General features: G+C 38.6%; 2 protein-coding genes across 2 annotated transcripts; one reads left to right on the forward strand and one right to left on the reverse strand.

Moving 5' to 3' along the window:
- LOC104415282 (importin beta-like SAD2) lies at window positions 1-12,342 on the forward strand. The gene is made up of 21 exons (XM_010026553.3): window positions 1-307; window positions 603-772; window positions 872-1,042; window positions 3,105-3,215; window positions 3,294-3,371; window positions 3,926-4,122; window positions 4,203-4,263; window positions 4,750-4,824; window positions 5,230-5,307; window positions 5,415-5,477; window positions 5,554-5,637; window positions 5,716-5,885; window positions 6,904-6,943; window positions 7,030-7,173; window positions 7,351-7,470; window positions 7,561-7,776; window positions 8,302-8,478; window positions 8,874-9,552; window positions 10,264-10,457; window positions 11,053-11,191; window positions 11,931-12,342. The coding sequence occupies exons 1-21, from the start codon at window positions 163-165 to the stop codon at window positions 12,086-12,088; spliced, it is 3,270 nt and encodes a 1,089-aa protein (XP_010024855.2). The 5' UTR covers window positions 1-162; the 3' UTR covers window positions 12,089-12,342.
- Window positions 12,343-13,116: 774 nt separating this feature from the next.
- LOC104415281 (trafficking protein particle complex subunit 4) lies at window positions 13,117-15,619 on the reverse strand. Its single transcript, XM_039308096.1, is given in 5 exon segments — window positions 13,117-13,594; window position 14,905; window positions 15,118-15,188; window positions 15,191-15,284; window positions 15,404-15,619. Coding segments are annotated over 5 exon segments (423 nt in total). The 5' UTR covers window positions 15,464-15,619; the 3' UTR covers window positions 13,117-13,397.
- Between the last annotated feature and the right edge of the window lie 5,454 nt (window positions 15,620-21,073).

Genomic DNA, 21,073 nt, shown 5'->3' on the forward strand with positions numbered 1-21,073 from the left:
CCCTCAGTCAGCTCCATCATCATTTCACATTCGCCCCCACCGCCATTTTTTTTCCCGCCCAATTCCAATCTCCGCCGCCGCGCTTCCCCCGTCGGGGCCTCGCGCTAGGGTTTCGGCGATCTCCGGAGCCGCGGCGGCGCAACTCCTCCGCGAAGAGGCGCGATGGAGGTCCAGCAGTTGGCTCAGCTCCTGAGCGCCACCCTCGGCGGCGGCGGCGGCGGCGATGTCCGCGCGGCCACCGCGGCGCTCGATCGCCTCGCGTCCTCCCTGCCTCGCTTCCCTTTCCACCTCCTCGCCCTCGCCACCGGTAAAAACGCTCGCGAATTCATTTCCAACATCGTCGTTCACGTCGTAAAATCGGCCGTCGCGCTTAAAAGAGACATGGAGTTGTATAGTTTTCCGTTCTGTATCAACAGTTACTCGCCTCTCCCCGTTTGTTGATCGGGGCGAGTCGTAGCTACCTCGGCTTCTGCGCTTTTGGCTATTCGTGTGAACTTCAGTTTGACTCCGCATTTGAAAGCTTCTATTCCGCTTCTGCGCGGTGTATGCCTGATCTTCTGTTAAGCATCAGTTGCAAATTAATATCTTATTTCGATGGATAGGCGGTGAAAATCAAGGTCTTAGAGTTGCGGCTGCCACTTACCTCAAGAACTACATCAGGCGAAATATCGGTGAAAATCCATCTTTAGAAGTTGGTAAGGAGTTTAAGGATCAGCTGATGCAAGCTTTGCTTCAAGTAGAACCGGAGATTTTAAAGGTTTTGGTGGAAGTGGTATGAGAAATGTCCTAATTAGTTCTTACCAATACTCAATTGTGCATCTAATTAGTTCCGCTAGTCATTGGTCACGTGAGAATTATCCTCCTTTGGCAGTTCAAGTTTGTTGCTGAAGTCGAGTTTGTGAAGCAAAATTCGTGGCCTGAACTGGTGCCTGAATTACGCTTGGCAATTCAAAGCAGCGACCAAATTAGTAACAATGCAAATTGCAAATGGAGGACTGTCAATGCGCTCACGATCCTTCATGCACTCATCAGGCCTTTTCAGGTACTGATCAATTTCCTCATCCTTGTGCACAGTTGGGGCATAACTGGATTGACTTATACTATATATTTGTTACTCAAACTAAATTTTGCATTGCACACATTTTGACTTTTTTATTTAACCCAAAACACCTGAAACTTTCACAATATAAAAAATCGACACATAGGTAACTATATAATTCTATTCATAATTTTTTGAACCTTAGACAATAATTTAAAATTTGGCAAGAAAGCAAAATATTGACAGTAGTTTTTGCAAGCAAACATGCCATTAAATATATCTATAAGATGAAGCAACAAATTACAGCTTTTTATTGTTTCAAGTTATCCTTTTTCGAGAGCTTTCTTACATAGTTTTAAATTACGCTGGAATAGTGGTAAGATTATTTACTCCTGTTTCCTGGGTTTTACACATTTATTATCCCTTTGGAGATCATCTCAACTCAAAATTCTCATCATTTTGCTCTGATAATGGATCAGTTGACAGACATATTCGAGATGATACGTCTTCATGTATGTTTTTTAATGGATAGTTCTGTTAGTAGATAAATCAAAGGCAGGAGTGTGAATGAGAAACTCGAAATTTCAAGGGAAAAATGGATCCTAAGGGTTTTCGTCTAAGTTAATAAAAGTCATAATATATTGTCTAAGTTTAGTAAGAGTGGAAGTTTAAATTAACAGCTTTGGTTTTCATATCGTGGATCAATTTTGCAAAAGTATGTTAAAATCAATGAAGATCTTACCCATGAGTTACAAACGTTTAGGATGAAGTGGAAAAGTGCGTTTAGTGTTTCGTATACAAGTCCAATTCCACTTAAGGGAAAATTACATAGGACGATATATAGGCCAATAATCCCAAGTGGCACAGAAAGCTGGGTAGTTAAACACCAACACTTGGTACAAGACTAGTGGAGTAGAGATAGCAATGTTCTATTGGATGTGCGAGTACACAAGAGAAAAGCAGAATGATAAATGATCTCTGGCAAAGTAAGTGTTGCTCCAATTGAGATAAGGTGAGAGAAGCATGTTCGAGATGGCTTTTTCACATTCGAATAAAGCCTTTGTATTCTTACATAACGACTTGACTCAATTTGAATAAACCGTGCTTCCATAATGAGCACTAAAGGTGATGACAATTTGGGGATAAACTGCTAGTTGTGTATTAATTAATAATCCCTATTTCATTCTACATGGGACTTAGAGTATTACACAACAATGGGGGTAAGTGGGCATGCGCGTTAGAAGTAGCAGCAGAAAGCATAAATGCGTGGATGGAAATGAAAGGAAAGGTATAGGGTACCTAGCGCTTACTGAAGACTTAGTAAAGACTTACTAAAGAATTGAGTCGTGATGTGTCTACAGGAGTTTATATAAGCCTTATATACATGTCGTCTCCCTTTACCTAGTGACTTAAGCTTTTAGATAGATTTTCTAACATAGGATCAGAGCTGCCCAGCATCCCTCCTAGTTCCAATTGAGTGGCATGGGTGGTGATGCCCAAATTGCAGTGTTGGCTTGGGACTAGCAAAAGACTGGTGCCTCCACATTGCAGGTTATGGGACTTGGGTCCCACCTCAGTGTTGTAGGACTTTAATGTGTGGTTAAGTGGCCTTGGGCTTGCCCACCTCAACAACTAGCTATTGGGGTGTGCTAGTCAATTGGTATGGCTTAAGCTTTTAGATTGGATTTTCTAACAGAGTGAATGACATAATGGATTCATAAAGCTGATTGCTTTTAGTGGATTAAGGCTTAGTTTGTGTTGCTGCTTTGATTCAACCTGATTTCTGCCTTGACAATTGATGTATGGTGGCCACTTCTCTCTTATAAGATATTTGTTTGTGTTTTTTTCCAATACTTATCCATCTTCAACTGTGATGTTTTGGCCATTTCAATTGTAGAATCTGTTTTGCTCCATTTATATACATTGTTCCTTTAACCAAAAAACCAGTTGGTAAAAGAGTCATCTTGCAAAATAACAGTGAAATGCAATACTGCAGAAGTTTTATAGTATTTATAATGAGTTCTCAATATCTGTTAAAGTAAATATAAACTTTTCTTTTTGCTAGTACTTTTTGAACCCAAAGGTTGTTGTGGAGCCGGTGCCGCCACAACTAGAACTGATTGCAGAAGATATTCTTGTACCACTGCTAGTTGTTTTCCATAGTCTTGTTGGAAAGGTCAGTTCTTTACTTTCTCTACTAATTCCCTCTTATATCATTGAAATTCACTATAATGATTTATTGTTGTTGAAATAGGTCAAAGCAGCCCATAAAATGACTGATATAAGTACTGAGAAGATTATACTTATCATATGCAAATGCGTCCATTTTGCTGTAAGTTATGCTTTTCATATCTTGATGGTCTTCCCTATTTGTTACTGCACTGTACACTTTAGCAACTGAAGTTTTAGGGATATCAAAAGCGTTCAGAGGCAAAGATTGCTTTATGATAACCAATTCATTGTTTTCTCATACTAATCATTAACTAAACATGGTAACCTAGGTTCAGACCACCGTATCCCTCAGATTCCTGGTTAGTTGCTAGTTTATTTTGTCTCTATAAAGTATGATCGAAATGGGACATGATGAACACGTAAGAAGCTGGACTTGTGGTGATAGTTTATTTTGTCTCTATAAAATTTGAACGAAAGAGGGACATGATGAACACGAAAGTAGCTGGATACAAGGCAAGAGCTATGGGGAAGCAAATTTCTAGTGAAGAAGAAAAATGCAATAGCTGAGACAGCAGAACCTTTTCTGCTGACTGAAACACCTGTCACATTGTTTCTTTCTATCTGGAAATCTAGACAGCTGGACTTTTTTAGTACATTTCCTTTCATACGTTGGTTTATTTATTTATTTATTAAGCTTGTCTTTTGCCTGTACAGGTGAGGTCACATATGCCGTCTGCTTTAGCTCCTCACGTGGCTTCATTTTGTCGTGATTTAATTGAGATTTTGGATTCTTTGACTTTTGATTCTGTAGCGCCCTCAGGAAATGAGTACATGCAGAGATTAAAAGCTGGGAAGAGAAGTTTGCTCATTTTCTGTGTGCTGATAACTCGACACAGAAAACACTCTGATAAGTAAGTTACTTAGTATTTTTTGTCGAGCAGAAGACTATTGGGTTGGGTTTTTATGGTATGCATCTGCCAAATTTTTCCAGGTTGATGCCTGACATTGTCAACTGTGCTTTAAATATTGTCAAGTACAGCAGTAATATCAGTGTAAGTAGTCTTCTAGAATTTTCAATTTCTTTTGCTTGGCCATCAATCTCCGTCTTGGCTAGCCCTAAGACTAACCTTGGCACTAGATATGTGACTGCATGGATTAAAAGTTTCCCATTATAGATAGAATCCCCTTTTCCTATGCCTAGCCGCTTCTGTCTCACCAGATTGTTTCTTATAAATGTGAAAGAACAAGTGCAATCAAGGCCAGAACCTAAGGAGGTTGTTAAGATTCAATCTGTAAGGCAGGTTTCTGCTTAGAACCCCTTAAGGCAATGATGAAATGGGAGTGAGTACCATGAGCAACTGGAAAAGCACTCTTCATTTTCTCCTGGACCTTTTCAAACTTCAGCTCATCATGCTTGATTTCACCTGCATATGTATCTAAGCTCCATTTTTCTATCTAGAGTTATGGGTTTAGCACTTGGTATTTGCTTGCTCTTTCATTGATTGGACTGCTGATAACATGTTCTATCTTGAATACAGAAACTAGATTTTCAGACAGAGAGGATTCTTTCACTTGCCTTTGATGTCATTTCACGTGTTCTGGAGACTGGACCAGTAAGTTTCCAGCTCCAATGATAGCTAATGAACTAGTTGTTACCTGGAGCAATCTCTTAAGTTTCTTCAGAAAAACTTGTTGCCAAAATATGCATTCTGCAGATTGTGTTCTAAGTCTTCATTGGGCACACTAAAGCACACATGTTTGTGTATGCAAGTACACACATCGTAGTCAGTTATACGTATTTTATTTTTAAATGGTGGATATATCCTGTAATAATTTGTCTCACTTAGGGTATTTTTTAAAATGTTCTTGAAAACATTAGTTATAATTTTTTTCTGGATGGTCATCAAATTAATTTTAATCACTTCATGTCAACATATTTAAATAGCCTAAAGGATTTTGCAGCTTGATCTATGCTGACAAATATATCTTGTACTCTCTCTATTTTTTATTTTAACAAGGGTTGGAAGATTGTTTCACCACACTTCTCTTTTCTATTGGACTCTGCGATTATGCCAGCATTGGCTATGAATGAAAAGGTAAGGTTTCTAATCTCTGTTATTCTGTTCAAAATGTAGCTGATACAGATTCTCTCCTTATTTTACTTCCGTAGCTAATTTACCCCAACTATCTCTCTTTGCAATAGGACATATTAGAGTGGGAAGAAGATGCAGATGAGTACATAAGGAAAAACCTTCCATCTGAACTTGTATGGTTGCTAATCAGATATGTTTGTCACTTTATATGTGAGTAACTATTTTTCACAGCTTCTAATCTGTACATAGGAAGATTTTTCTGGATGGAGGGAGGATTTGTTCACAGCCAGAAAGAGTGCAATAAATTTACTTGGTGTCATGTCAATATCAAAGGTTGATGCTTGGTTCTCTTACGTTGATCATGCAGAAGTTGCTTGTGTAATTAACTTTATCGTTTTTTTTAAACTGCAGGGACCTCCAATCGGGAGTTCCAAATCGACCTCTTCAAAGCGTAAAAAAGGCGAAAAGAACAAGAGAAATGGTCAGCAGTCTTCTGTGGGGGAGTTATTGGTTCTTCCCTTTTTGTCCAAGTTTCCTGTTCCTACTGATGATAATGCATCCCAATCTACGATCTTAAATAAGTGAGTAGATGGAATTAATATCCTGTATGTACATCCAAGGATCTAGAATGGTAAAACTTGTTGGAAATTATCTTATTGGGCACTATCTGATTAGCAACTCTTTTCACTGATTTTTCTTCTGTTTCTGTCCTTAAAGAGAGAGTGCACAATATTATAAGTTACAGGTCGTAAATACTTTGGTCCTGTTTACTATTTTCAACGGCTAAAGAATGCTTAGGGATATGCTTTTTCCTCATTCCAATTATTTTGTAAACTCACGCTTCCTCTCTCTGTCTCTACTTTATTGTTAGAATATTTAAATAATAAATCATGCTTTCATCTAATAGCTTAATCTTTTAGAACAGTTGGTTGTAGTTCCACAAAATCTTCATGGTATTAGAGCTAAGAGGTCTTGAGTTTGGATCTTTCAGGCCCCTATTTGCCTCCTCAATCAAATATTTTCATGCTTAGTATTAAGCAAAAAAAGACTAGATTAAGCGTGGAGGGGAATATTTAAATAATAAACCATGCATTCATTTAACATCTTAAGCTTTTAGAACAAATGGCCGTGGTCTCACAAAATCTCATAACAAAATCTCACATTTGTAATAAGATTTTTGTGGACCTATCCTCCTCTTCTTGGTCATCTTTACATCAAATGTTCACTGACTAGATTATTTCTTGAAATGCTTTCCTGTTTTTTGCATATCCAAAAGAAATTTACAGCATGATAAGCTTTTCTAGAAGGCTATTTGCAGTTAATAATAGGTGCTATCAAAGCTGGACATACATGCGAGATGACCTACCGGTACTGAAAGCGTTGCATATTTCCTTATAGGAATATTCAAAGAATTTCATGGGTGTGAATTTCTCACCTTTTGAAAGAATGTATATTTTGACTTCCATTCTCTATGCTTTATATCTTTAAACTGGTTGACCATAACTATTTGTATTTAGTTTATTATTTGGGTACCTTTAAATATGAATGTACAGTCTTGGGAATCCTAAATGTTCTCCTTTGTTCAATGTGGTTGTGCAGTTACTTTGCGGTGTTGACAGCTTATGGTGGACTGGAAGATGTAAGGAACAAACAGCCGCGTGGTGCAATTTGACATTTTTTATGAGTATAAACTGAATTCTCTGTGTTTTCATGCTGCAAATACAGTTTTTAAGGGATAAACAACCTGGATATACAGCAACTCTTCTTCGTACACGAGTTCTACCAGTATACATGATATTAGAAAAGGTTCCATACTTGGTGGCAGCTGCAAACTGGGTTGTTGGAGAGCTTTCATCTTGTCTACCTGAAGTAAGAATAACCCTTAGGAATGCTATCTGCGCAAGAGAATTTGTTTTGTTTGACGCATTGAGTAGAATTCAGATTGGTCAGCCAGTGTAGTGCTCACTGCTCAGTATTGCTTTTATTCTTATTGAGCGCTTATTGAATAAAAGCACTTATTTTTCTAAGTTGTACATTTGCTTTCAGGATATGAGCTCAGAAATATATTCCCATTTGCTAAAGGCATTATCCATGATGGATACAACGGATATTTCTTGCTATCCTGTCCGTGTTGCAGCTGCAGGGGCAATGGCTAAACTATTTGAAGTGGGGCCCCAGTAATTTTTGTATGGCTAAATGTTTAAATTTGATTATTGAGAATGATGTATTAATCTGACTTCATTTTTTTCCTGGCAGAATGATTACCCACCACCTGAATGGTTGCCACTTCTTCAAGTTGTGATTAATAGGATCAGTAATGAAGATGAGGAAAGCTGTATTTTATTTGAGCTTCTGAACTCTTTAATGGAGGCTGGAAATGAAAGTGTCATGATTCATATCCCAGACTTAGTTTTACCTCTTGCTGGCACCATCTCAAAGTTTTTACCTCCTAGTACGGAGCCATGGCCCCAAGTATGTTTTCATTTTGCAGACTGACCATCTATTTGCTGTTCTTGTTCATTTCTCTTCCATTTGTGTCTCTGGCCTTTAAAGTACTGTTATGCCTTCTTGTTCTAAATGCACTTTGATGGCTTTGCAGCTGATAGACTTAACCAATCATAAATGAACCGGTTTGGAACCACATTAACTCTTAACTCTACAAGGAGTATATGAGTTCAATGATGTAGGGTGTATTTACTTGTATGTTGTTCGCTACCTGCTTTATGTTTAAAACTTACCATGCCGCCACTATCATCACTTGTGCTCCAGCCAATATTGCACCTGATGGTGCTTGTCTTTGCATGTTACCGTGCATCCCTTTTGTTCTGATGCTATAGAGTTGGAGTTCCTTTGGGTCCTAAAATGTAGAACAGCATTTTCCTGGATTTATTTTAAATGAGTGTTTGGGACTGATATTAATATATGCGTGCTTTGCAACTATTGGCCTTAATTGGTTGTAATTGATTTTTATGATAAAGTTACTGTTTTGCTCTATAGGTAGCTGAAAAAGGATTTGCAACTTTGGCAGTGATGGCTCAATGTTGGGAGACTTTTATAAGTGAAGAAACCAATGAGCATGAATCCTCTGAAAAGCGCGCATCTGGGCGAGCTGTAATTGGTAGAGCTTTCTCAGTTCTTTTGCAAGAGGCTTGGCTCAAGCCAAAAAATCCGTTGGTTAGTCTCCAGTAACCTTGATATGTTTTTATCAGACGGTTATGTGTATTGTTCCCTGGAAGACTTGATTTTGCTTGCTAGTTTATCATTTCAAGTCAATTTCAATATGGTTTCTCACAATGATATTTAGCTTCTTTCCATTGTACTAGGTGTCCCATTGCATGCGGCACTTCGTAATATAGATGATTCATTAGCAAAATAGAAGTCCTTTCTTATGCGTTCTGTCTGCATAAGTCATTTCTGGGAGGAGCTTATTGTAGAATTTTTTACTCTAATTCTTCCTGTACGCTTCTACACAGCTCTTTAGTTTGTTGGTTAAACTTAGCGCAGTATGGCAACTTTTTTAGTATAGGAGAACTGCCCTGACACTTGGCCTTTCCCCTCTGTTGTTTCAGGAAAGTGAAACATCTGCGCCTCCCTCCTGCATAGATCATGCATCAACATTACTTCGGTCCATCATGCTATCTGTTACTGAAAACAACTCAGTTCTAGAACTGAAAGTATCAGAACTATTATTAGTTTGGGCTCATCTCATAGCAGACTGGCATGCTTGGGAAGAATCAGAGGATTTATCAGTTTTTGACTGCATCAAGGAAGTTGTCAGACTTTCTACTGAATATGAGCTGGCTGATTTCTTGTCAAGACGTGTACCATCACCTCCTGCCCCACCTGTTCCTTCACTATCTATTATTGAAGGTATTGGAGCTTTTATAAGTGAGGCCATCACACAATATCCATCTGCGATGTGCAGAGCATGTTCCTGCGTCCATATGCTGCTTCATGCCCCAAGCTATTCACCTGAAACTGAAAGTGTAAAGCAGTCATTAGTGATTGCATTTTGCCAGGCAGCATCTTCTAGTTTCTACAGAATTCAATGCAAGCGGCCCTCTCCACTGTGGAAGTCTTTGTTGCTTGTTATTGCATCATGCTATTTGTATTGTCCTGATAATGTGGAGGAGATATTGACAAGGAGTCAAGATGGTGGCTTTGCAGCCTGGGTATCAGCATTATGTTCGGTTGCCTCCCCTTCTTGTACCATCTGTCTATCAGGAGATTCCGAGATTAAGTTATGTGGTCAGTAGCACACCTGAATCTTGGGCAGAAGTCTAAGACATAATTGATTCTTTTTCATCCTTAAGATTTTGGTTCATTCACCTTGATGATATTTCTTTTGGGCCAACCTTGGTTAGCTATACTTGATTAGATATAATTCAAAATTGTATCACTAATTAATGCACTTCATTATTGGGAGGATTTTAAATAAACGGACTTTTTTACTCTTAACTCTTAGAAAATATAAAATGCTAATTCAACTTTAATTTTTAATTAAATGGCTTGATTGATGAGAGAGAAAATAAAAATGAAGTATATATATTTTTAGAGGATAAAGCTTACATAAAGATATTGACGAAAGGGTGAAAATAACGAGTATTATATATAAATAAAATGTCAAGTGGTACATTATGTTAAATTAGAAACTGAGCGAAATTTTTTATGAAAATCATGTCAAATGAAAAACCTAAACAATGGATATGTAAAGTGTATGAAGTTCCTCTTTTAACTCTTGCTCATAAATTTATAAAATCAGTCATATCTATAAGAAAGTTATCCCATACACTGCAAGCCCTTGGATAGCATGGTATTCGATATGGAGTATAGTCCTTGAATTATTTTAATAAAAAATCTTGCGTAAAATTCTTTTTGGTCTATCAGTTCTGTTTTGTAGATACATCCATTATCTAAGTTGAAACGATTAAGTCATTCAGACTTTTGGGTACTGTGCAGTAATGGCATTGGTGAAGGTGATTGAGAGGTTATTAGAACTGGGAAATTTTTCATCCGGTTTAGGTTGTGAATGCTTCACTTCACTGCTGGAGGCAACAGCAAAATTGAAAGAAGTGGAGGATAATGCAGAGGAGGAAGAAGAAGAAGTACAAGAAGAAAGTGTTGATGAAGATGAAGAGGAAACTGATTGTGAGGTTAGCTCTTTTACCAGTTCTCTTCTTACCAATGAAAAGTAAAAAATGTTAGTGATGATGGTTCTTAAGTCCAAAGCATAAGAGTATTGGTTCTTAAAATGCATCCAGTATTTACAGATCCTTCAAGATAAGATTATCCTCTTGAGACATTTGAGCTCTCTGGCTTTAGGAGATAGTTTTGAAGACAGATGGTCTTAAGGAGATGGTTTGGAGAGAAAGTACAAAGCTTGTTTTTACCCAAAAAAAAAAAAGTACAAAGCTTGAACCTATTTCCAGCTGGATGACATGTCTTGTATAAGTTTTATGGTTTAAGATGCTCAAAAGAGGAAATAACTAGTTATGTAAGTTCCAGGGACTTTGATGCAAGATTGGATAGTGTGTTCAATTGTTTAACCGGGCTTTTTTCTTGGGACAATTTTGAATCAGTCGATTCACAAATTTTAGAACTTCAGTTTTATTAAGCAGCAAAACATATCAGAGGATTATGTAACATGAAAATTCTATTTGATGGCTATAGGGTAACCTGAGAATTTTATTTTTGTAAATATATTCGGAAAATGTTTCCTTCTCTTTAAGTTGTTTTGAATTGTACCAGGATTCAGATGACGATGATGAGCATGAAGAAACTCAAGAAGAATTTCTGGAAAGATATGCCAAAGCTGCGATTGATCTTGAAGAGGGTAGTGCCATTGAAGAGGGAGATGTTGAAAATGAAGACCTTGAGCCTGATTTGGGTAAAGTTCTGTGTTCTACTTGTAAGCTGTGCGAAAAAAATCGTGGTTTTAGTTACAAACTTAATCTGCTTGAAATGTTTTGCAACCTGATTGTCTAAGTCACTTGCAATGGACACTATCATACATTAGAGCTCGATGAGATGTAACTCAAATGCTTTCATCATAATCACAAACTTCAGAAGTCTCCTGTGATTGTTAGATAGCCGTAAAGTAGAATCTTTGTATTGCTCTCGATGGCTGCTTTTTTGAGGCCTTCTTTTGGAGGTACTATCAGCTTCAAGGTTTGTGAGTTTGCTTGTTTGGGACAGATAATCAGTATGAAGGTTTGCCAAAGGGCTCAGAGGACTTTTTAATCCCATGACATCTGTCTCCAACATCTTCCTGAAACTATTTAACTAGCAAGCAAGTGGTATCGAGGCAGCCAAGTGCAGGCATATTAGTTCTTGGCCCCCCTTAGGTTTGCATAGAATTCAGATTGCACTTGGAGAAACAGCCTCAGATTTTTTTTGGGAAATCTCAGTAGGGTTTTTGTTGCATGATGTGATGTCTCTTGTGCAAATGTTTCGATTTTTTCAGTGAAATGAATTTCTGTTGGAGAATTGTGTCCGCAGGGTTTACCCGAGGGATGATTTGTATGCTATGTGGTGTTTTTTTTTTGCCTGTTTAAACAATTTTCATGCTCAGGATAAACTTTGGGATAATCTTGCTAATCTATTTGTGTCTGTATGGTACAAAATAGGCCATCTGGAGGAGGTTGATCACCAGCGACTCGTCTTCTCATTGATAGAAAGACATCGAGAAGTTCTCCTGAAAGGGCAGGTGTTGCCACCTGAGCTCATTACGACTTTGCACAATGCCTTCCCTGAGCAGTTTTCATTGTTGCTGCAGTACAGATGAAAAATTAAATCAACATTCCTGCACTCAAGCGCAGTAGAGAAGTTTGATCCCGACTTGATTGATTTCTATTTGGTGGCAGTCTTTGCCTCGAGGAAAAAGATTATTTAAAGAAATAGCTGTTGAGAAGAACTGTAGTGTCATTGGTTTGTAATCTCAACATCAATTTTTTGTCACAAGGTTTTACTTTTATTGAATGCTGTGGTATTTTGGCGCAGGACACCATATGAAATAACACTTCGGGTAAAGAGTCTTCAGTGTTCTAACAATGGGCTCAATTGTGCTTTCTTTTTCTGAGAATAGACCCAATCGCAGGAATCATGGTGCCGATTTCTGATTTCCACCAAATCGAGGAAGATTCATCTGCAGTGGCTATGGAACCGTATGCTTACTCTGAAAAAGTTATATGCTAACTCTTCAAATGACAGAATCCAAGTGGGCACATAGTGAGACTGTATTTATTTCTTGTGCTGGAACTCCTAATGCCCTTGAGTTCACGCTCGAAAGGCAATTGTCAGGGTAGGAACTAATGGACTCATGGAGTTGGGAGGTTAAAGACAACGACCATAGATAATTTAAAAAGGATTTTCCTAATTTGCACCTTTTATATTGCTATGGAAAATATATTCCTCGTAACAATAAATATTTAAGACATTTAGACATGAATTGTAGTTAATAATGAAAATAATTTTTATCTGCTTTTTTTGTATGAGATAGAAATGACTAATTAGGAATTTTTTTTATTGCTAATTTTCAACGAAACAAGAGTAGTCTCGGTGCAAATGAATTGGATTGGGACATCTTGGGACTAGGAAAAAACAAAAGCCAACACCAGCCAGAGGAGATCTGTCCTATTGCAGCAGAAGATTTAGAATTCTATTGCTTTCTTCTGTAAGAAGGGGAAGCCTAGACATGCTGTTGTCAACCTCCGAACTTTCTTATCCCTTGAGTTCTGTCTCTCTTTTTCCAAATTGTAAGAGTTAATAACTATTCTTGGTTTAAAAGGGATTATATTCCCTGTCAATCTGTACTCACAGGGACAAAAACTTCAATTGAAAAAAAATGTAAGCTTTTGAAAGAAGCCAACAATTTACAATGGCTCACACTTGGACTTGTCTCGAGTCTCTCAACAAAGGAAATCATTACTCATACTCGCCGAGGTAATCGGTTAGAAAGATTTCTTGCTGAGCAGAACGCATGCTTCTCATCAAGCTAACCACAATGCTTCGGAAATAATTTCATTCGAGGCGAATGAGATCAGTTATGAACTAAGCTCGCTACCTTTCAGTCAAGAAAGAAAAAATTAAGCACACTATCTTCCCAGCAATGCCACACGATCTTTCTGCACTGCCTGTGACAGGTTGAGATCAAAGAGCTCACACCGAATTGGCATCTCCATCTCATAAAAGGGATTCTTCAAAACATAGTCTGTGTAAAGCTCATAGATGACTTTTAACAGAGCCTCCATATGCTGAGTCCCGGGCTCACAGACCACAAAAATTTTTGTCCCTGCACAAGCACAACAAAAGCAGCACTTGTATCAGATAATTTACGGGTTTGCACCCCAAAGGATGCCTCTTTTTGGCCAGTCACCAGAGAGAACACCTTTGCTTGCATTGTTAATACCTATATACCATAAGGAACAAGAAGGGCACTAATTGGCTGTCAACAATTCTCATTAGGAAGGAACAGAAGGGGATAGATCAGCCCACTCTAATCTATCCTGAAGCTGATCAACCAATATCAAGCGATGGACATGAAATACATATCTTGCCTACCATTTGATTGTTCAGAAGACAAGCAAACATCTACTCAGCCAATTGGCATCTAAAATTTAAAAAGTTGCAGGGTTTTTCTTGTTGTCACAAGCATCAAAGGATCTCAAGAAAAACTCATATCCTGAATGGGGAACATTCTTACGGTATTAACTTTAGTGGAAAACTGGGAGCTCATAAACCGTGGTAGAAACCAATGTGAGAGTTCAACAACTAAAACCAGACGCCATTTTGCTTTCAAATGCACAAATATTTACACATAAAAATTCAATCTCAATGGCAAATGCAAGATCCATATTGTGCTTGACCCAAGCAACACATCCCAAAAGGGTAGAAAAATGCTACCAACTGGTAATGCTTAATAAGGTAACAGAAATAGTATAGATCTACCTCTCTGCAAGGCCTATCAAGTTTTGACAAATCCTCAAGCTTAAGATACAATTAAGTTACTAGACAAGTGTAGTCCCCAACATTCCAAGTTGCCAGCATCATTAAAAGAATCTGGAATGTGCCCTTTTTACCATATCTGATTGCAAAGGTTGAAAATAAAACCGACAACCACGACAGCTAACTAGTGATGATGAGCTCCAAAAAAGCCAGCTTATTATAAAACTTGCTCCTATCAAAGCAACAACTTCTCATCTATGATTTGATTGTGTTCATTGCATAATATAAAACAGCAAAAAAGTCAACTGGGAAAAAGAATTGAATCACAATCAGTTGACAATAATGGCTGCCCAACTACATCAATGTAGAATCCGACGCATTTTCTCATAAAGTGATGTCCCACCGTCTTTCTCCCATTTCTGCTTATCTTCAGCATGCACACAATGACCAGCAAATGTCTGTACAACGAACCTTGCAGGCTTAACAAAATGATCCAAAGAGGACAACAATAAGACAACTGGAAGAAGATCTCGCAATGGCAGATCTGCATATCGCGACTAAGTCGTACTCAAATCTCTCTGAATAAAAATGCATCCACAAAATCACAATGTCGCGAAATCGAATAATTACCAGTTCAAGTCTGGACACTGAACAAACCCTCTACCTCCCTATTGGAACTACAACAACCAGCAATCCTTCAAACAAGCAGACAAGATTCGCCAACTTGTTCTTCCATCTTATGCAGAAAGGTCCTTCAATTGACGGACAACTACATAGATTCCCCGTCACTAGATCAACCAACGACATAACCAAAACACACCAAAAAACGAGAAAAAAAGACAGAGGATCTCGCGAACTCAGGATCCTCACCGTGAGGGACTGGAAGCAGTGGAGATCGAACGTGTCGGCCTCGAGGAGCTCGATCCCGGAGCACCGACGGTCGGGGACAGCTGCTGGGAGATGGCGTGCATCGAGTGCCACAGGCTCGCCACCCTCAGGCTGTCGTTCGTGTCCATCCTCCCCGAAGATCCGTAATCCTGACACCGCAGACAACGAAAGCGCAGACCTTCAGCGATCAACGTCGGATCGACCGATTCAATCGATCGTCGAGACGCGAGCAGGTTCACTCGGAGGAGGAGTGGGGAGGAGGGGTTACCTTGTAGAAGATCAAGCCGCCGGATTTGTTGATGATGAAGAGGCTGTACACGGCGGCCATCGGAGGAGGAGGAGGCGGCGGCGGCAGCGGTCGGAGATCTCGCCGCGAGCTTCGGAGCGAGGCGAGGGGGTTCTCCGATTCGGCTTCGCTTTCTTCCTTTCTTCTTTCACTCGCTCTTACCGTGGTAGAGACCGAGCGAGTGTTGAATGCCTAAAAATCATTTTTAAAATAAATCCAATATTTCATTTCAAAGATTAACTTTCTAACATCACAGACATTTGGTGATTAATTTGATATCCATGAGCCATCAATGTTGACAGCAAAATGTCGACAGCAAAATGTTGACTATCATATTAACTATTTAAGAAAATTAGGAATCGATCCTAACCTCTAAACAAAATTATCAATATTGCATAATTCGTATCCCAACCTCTAAATAAAAACATCAATGTTGCATTGTTTGTATGTGCTACACCTTTAGGTTCTTATTCATTTGTATCGAGTATGTCAAAATGGGCAAAAATGATAACATTTCCTGAATTGATGCTCATTTGGACCAAGATTGAATTTGACCAAAGTTGACTAAGATTGATTGAGTGAACTGAATTTCAAGATTAGATAGTACATCTTAACGCATTTTTTGTTAGTCTTTCATCGAAGCTTTAAGTTAATTTCAAATTCAAGATTGGGTTTATCAAGATTAGATCAAAAACCAGCCATCACCAGAGAGTAAGGTTTGGAAAGCAAAAAGATGGAGTTTTGAAAATGTGAGTCCACTCTGGAGCTGAAGAGGAATGAGTGGGTGGAAAGGGAGTGAATCTTGAGCGACGGGAGAAAAGGTCAAGCGGTGGAACTGGGGATCATTAAGCAGGAACAGAAGAAACGCGTTGGCTGTTGTGTTTACAAGGGAAAGAGGCTGCGGGAACCAAAGGCGAAATCACACAACACTGGTTCCCTTTCGCTCTGATCCGCTCGTGGTGCACACAAGGCAAACCGCGAGCAAGCAAGGGTGTATTCCAATATTCACCTACAGTTCTAGCCACACGTGGGCCCAGGCCCAACAAGGCCTACTGGAGAGGAAAATGTTCCAGGCAGCTCCGGAACTTGTCCCGAAGGGCATGGGCCAACGCCATCTTTGTAGGAGAACCACTTGAGTGGTGGACCGGGCTGGACAGGACCAAGTCTCGAACCCAAATCCATTCCACGGGGTCTAGAGACAAATCCCTACTCGGTTCCCCAACCTGGGTCCCAACCCAGTTTTATGCCCTATGCGTTCCCGTCAACGGCTGCCATCCCCCCGCCCCAAAATGATTTTTGGGACATTTCATAAGAAAAATTAATGTTCTACTGCTAATGTAAATTCCCAAAAGTTACAAACATAGGGGATTATATATATATACTAGTTGGATTCAATCCCTAGAAATAGTAGAAAAATGGGCGAAAGAAACCAATCGCATTATATAAAATGTTGAGAGAATGATATTTTTGTAGGTAGGTGACAGACTTTATAAATCGGTAGCGATACACACCTACACGGAGCACCATTATAAGTAAGGAAAAGTCCTATTTTATTCACAAGCATTACAAACGACATAACAACGGAAAATTCATACACACAAATACCGCAGGAATGTAGGCTGCTTCAAATATCGAACCGAACTTCCGTAAATGGTGCACCATCGAGCGGCTGAAAAAGCCATAGAAACTGGTCGGAGCCTTTCGAGAGCAGACAAGACAATTCTGAAGCATACATTGCTAAGCATAGATTAACGACCAGCCAAGGTACAAGAGAAAGGTTCATCCAAAGAAGCAGCTTGAAGGCAAGAGTCTCGGAACCGATGTACAAGTACCAGTACACCCAATACAGGCACACCTTAGCGATCGTTAATGACAGTACCTGTCATTTCATCTATCGTTTGCTTTTTCTCCACTACAACAGCAAAAACATCACCATAAGTACTCCCATTGTTACGAATGAGTGCATTGTATCATGTAACAGGACATTAACCTATTTATTCACCATCCTCATTCATCCTATTATGTGTTAGGATTCGGAGAAGGGGTTGCCTTCCCTCGAAAGTTTCTCTCAATATCTGAAAAAGAATTGCCGAAATAAAAGAAAGCTGATATTTTATAATTAACACCAATCCCGGTTACAGATTTCCAACATAAGTGAACATTGACGCCAAGATATGTTACAATTACTATTGACGAAGAAGAGAAATCTATTTAGATAGAAATAAGAAATATGCTATGGTAGACTGCATAGTAGCTTCTTTTTATGATCTAGTACTACTAAGTGATTGATAATTCATGTAATCCCTAGCCAGTTTTTCCCAAATTTGATCGTCTGGTCCTTGACTAATGCGTGGGCTGTAAATCCGAGGGCTCTGAATGCCTTGTAACTCTCTAGATGGCGTTGGGCAGGAGCTAGTCGCCTTAGAAATGCCTATGCACCTGATCTTAACCCTGCTTCGAGTAATCATACCATCCAAAACCTCTCCATCGTTAGCAAATGACATGGCCCTGCTCATCCTTCCTTCCTGATATGACAAAGGCACATTTCTATTTGGGAGAACTATTTCTTTTCAGAAATAGTTTTTTTTTTCTATTTCTACTCCAAGAATAAATTCTAAGTAAAAGAAGGTGTTTGATAATTATACAAAATTTATATTCTTGTAATAGAAAAAGAATAGAAATGCGTTTGTTAAAAATTTATAAATTTTTATATTTATTTGTTTTTTCTTCTTACTCACGGACCGCCGACCGTCGCTCGCCACCGCACAATTGCTGCACGACCGCCGCATGATCATTGCACGACCACCGCACAATTGCCGCACGATCGTCGCACGACGCCACACGACTACCGCACGACTATTGATCGTAACCATCAACCGCCGCCGCAGATTGCCGCCCATAGCCCATCGATCGCCGCCCCCTCCCAAGGTCGGTGGGCTGTGGGTGGCGGCGCGATTGACAACGATAGTCGGTCGTAGTGCAATGGTAGGTGGCGATTGGCAATGGTGGCGATCGTCAGCCGGTGGGTTGTGGGCGTAGCCGGTGGGCTACGAGCGGCGGCGACCGCCGCCGTAGTTGCCGGCGGTTGGCTACCGACAAAGGGCCACGGGTGGTAGGAGGTGCCCGACAGGTTGGCGGCGGCCGACAATGGCCGCAACAAGGAAGAAGAAAAAAAATAGAAAAGAAAAAAAAAAACTTATTTCTAGAAATTGTTCAAGGGACAAGAAGTACTTTTTATTTATTTATATTTTATGTTCCAAATCTATTCCCTAGCCACTTTTCTATTTCGGAGAATAGAAAAATAAGTTGGCATTACCAAATATAATTTTTTTTTTCGGGGAACAAAAGAACAGAAATCGGGAGAAATAGAAACGTTACCATGCAGCCCTAAGATGTCAAAGAAATGAAGTCACCCAAGTCGAAAGCACTTGCCATGCTCTTGCTCTCAAAGCCCCAAGTTCATAATGCAGTGAAATATCACTTGGAGACCACACAGATAAGATGATTGGAGTAAGTGGTAAGAAAGAATTATTTGGTGGAGAAGGCCTCTGGATCAAGCACCGATGTCATGATTGTCTTGGGAGGGACAATAAATGTAAATTTATAGTTGATCCAGAAGTTCCACCGTTCGAGGCTGACAAGAAAGTCTTCATTGCGATGAGAGGACCAAGAGGGAATGATTTGGAGTTTGAATCATATATGTCATAGTAAAAGAAAGTAAAAAGTAGCAGCCATGCTTCTTCCCATGCACCCTCTATCTATAAGAAGCAACACAAGGGGTCCATGTCACTTGATCTATAAAGCATCTTAATGGGGTCGCTCATCTAGAATTGCCTTGTAGAATCATAATCACTGTATTGCATGTAGTGTCATGGTGAAGTGAAAAAAGTACTCCCTTTGCAGAAGATGAATCTAGGCAACTCTTGTTGGTCGGCCACACAATTTCGCTCAATCTAGCGTAAGAAAGAACTAATAAGGGCGCGCATGACAACCATTCTATTTCGTAAATAGTTTGTGGAACAAAATAGATTTTTCTATTTCTATTTCTAGAAGAATTTCTAAGCAAAAATAACCGTTTGATAACGACACAAAATTTTTACTCTAAAAATAGAAATTCGTTTGATAACAACACAAAATTTCTTTCTTTTCGGATGGCGGCGGCGATAACCGACGACCTTTAATATAAAAAAAAAAAATAAAAATAAAAATGATTTAGTAACAAAAAATAATGAATAAAATAAAATAAAATAAAATAAAATAAAATAAATCATAAAAAATAAAATAAAAATATCCTTAAAAATAAATTTATTTTATTTATTCTATTTTATTTTATTTTACGAATAAATTTATTTTAAAATGGACAAAAAATAAAAAATAAAAAATAATTTTATTTGGCAAAACACTCAAGGCAAATAAAAATAATTTATTTTTATTTATCATAAATAAATTATTTTTAATAAATTTATTTTTAATAAACTAAAAATAAAATGATAAATAAAAATAATTTATTTATTTTAATAAATTATTTTTATTTTTAAATGAATAAAATGAATATATGTATTTTTATTTTTAATAAAATGAGGAGAGGCGGAGGAGGAGGAGGAGGCAGAGATGTAGAGGAGATGAGGGAGGACTTATCGAAATTAGGGTTTAATGAGAGAAATTATTTATGATTTCTCTTCCAGAAATCAGAAGTAAAAAATTTTAACTTCTGATTTCTCTTCAAACCTATTTCGGAATAGAAATCTATTCAAGAAATAGAAAACCGAATAGGTTTATCAAACGGATTTCTCTTCCAGAATAGGTGTGGAATGAAAAACTATTTCGGAATAGAAATTTTGGATTGTCACGCGCCCCCTAATAGACTGAATTAGCTTGGAGAGTGAAAGGGAGCATGAACCTCCGGCTTTTTCAAACTTCGTTTGATGAAACATTGCATTTCCCTGGCAGGACTATTACTTTCATATAAGACAGTTCTTTGGATATGGGCAACAATTAAAACATCACTTTTTTTGGCTAGAAACAACCATAAATTGCTCATTGCTGTGAAAATAGATCATGCAGTCAAATGCAATTCTATTTTGAGAGGTGACATTATCACAAATTGTGACCATATCCGTTCGCAGACCTCCAAAAGCGACCCATTGACCCATGTCCTGTTCTGCAATGCACATTGCTTGCAATTTTACGTTACCATCACTATCCATTGAAACAATGGGGAATACAAAAAGAGCTATCTTCTGGCTGATGAAACTAAATTTACTTCATAGACAGTCGAAACCTCGTCAACAAATCCTTTGAAACACATAATAAACAATGACATTATGAACCTTTGCTGAATTTGCGACCAGTCATCTTCTCTAATTCATACAGTATATAGTTTATCAGCCCCCTTGCCGCACTGAAAATAATAAAAGGATTAGTTAGAACCTCGGAAACGCTTCTTCAGTCAAGATATCAAAAAGTTCCACGTTTTGTTCATCTGCAAATATTTTAGGAAGGTCCTTTTGCAGTCTAACGCTGGATCCCACCAAATAAAATAGACTCTAACAAAGCTCATACGGCCTAATCCAGGTCTCTGCAAAATTATGAAGATAACATGCGTTAAGAATTTTGTCATATATCGGTTGAATCCTTTCCACATAAATCCTA

This window comes from Eucalyptus grandis, chromosome 3 (genome assembly GCF_016545825.1).
Source record: "Eucalyptus grandis isolate ANBG69807.140 chromosome 3, ASM1654582v1, whole genome shotgun sequence".
NCBI lineage: Eukaryota > Viridiplantae > Streptophyta > Magnoliopsida > Myrtales > Myrtaceae > Eucalyptus > Eucalyptus grandis.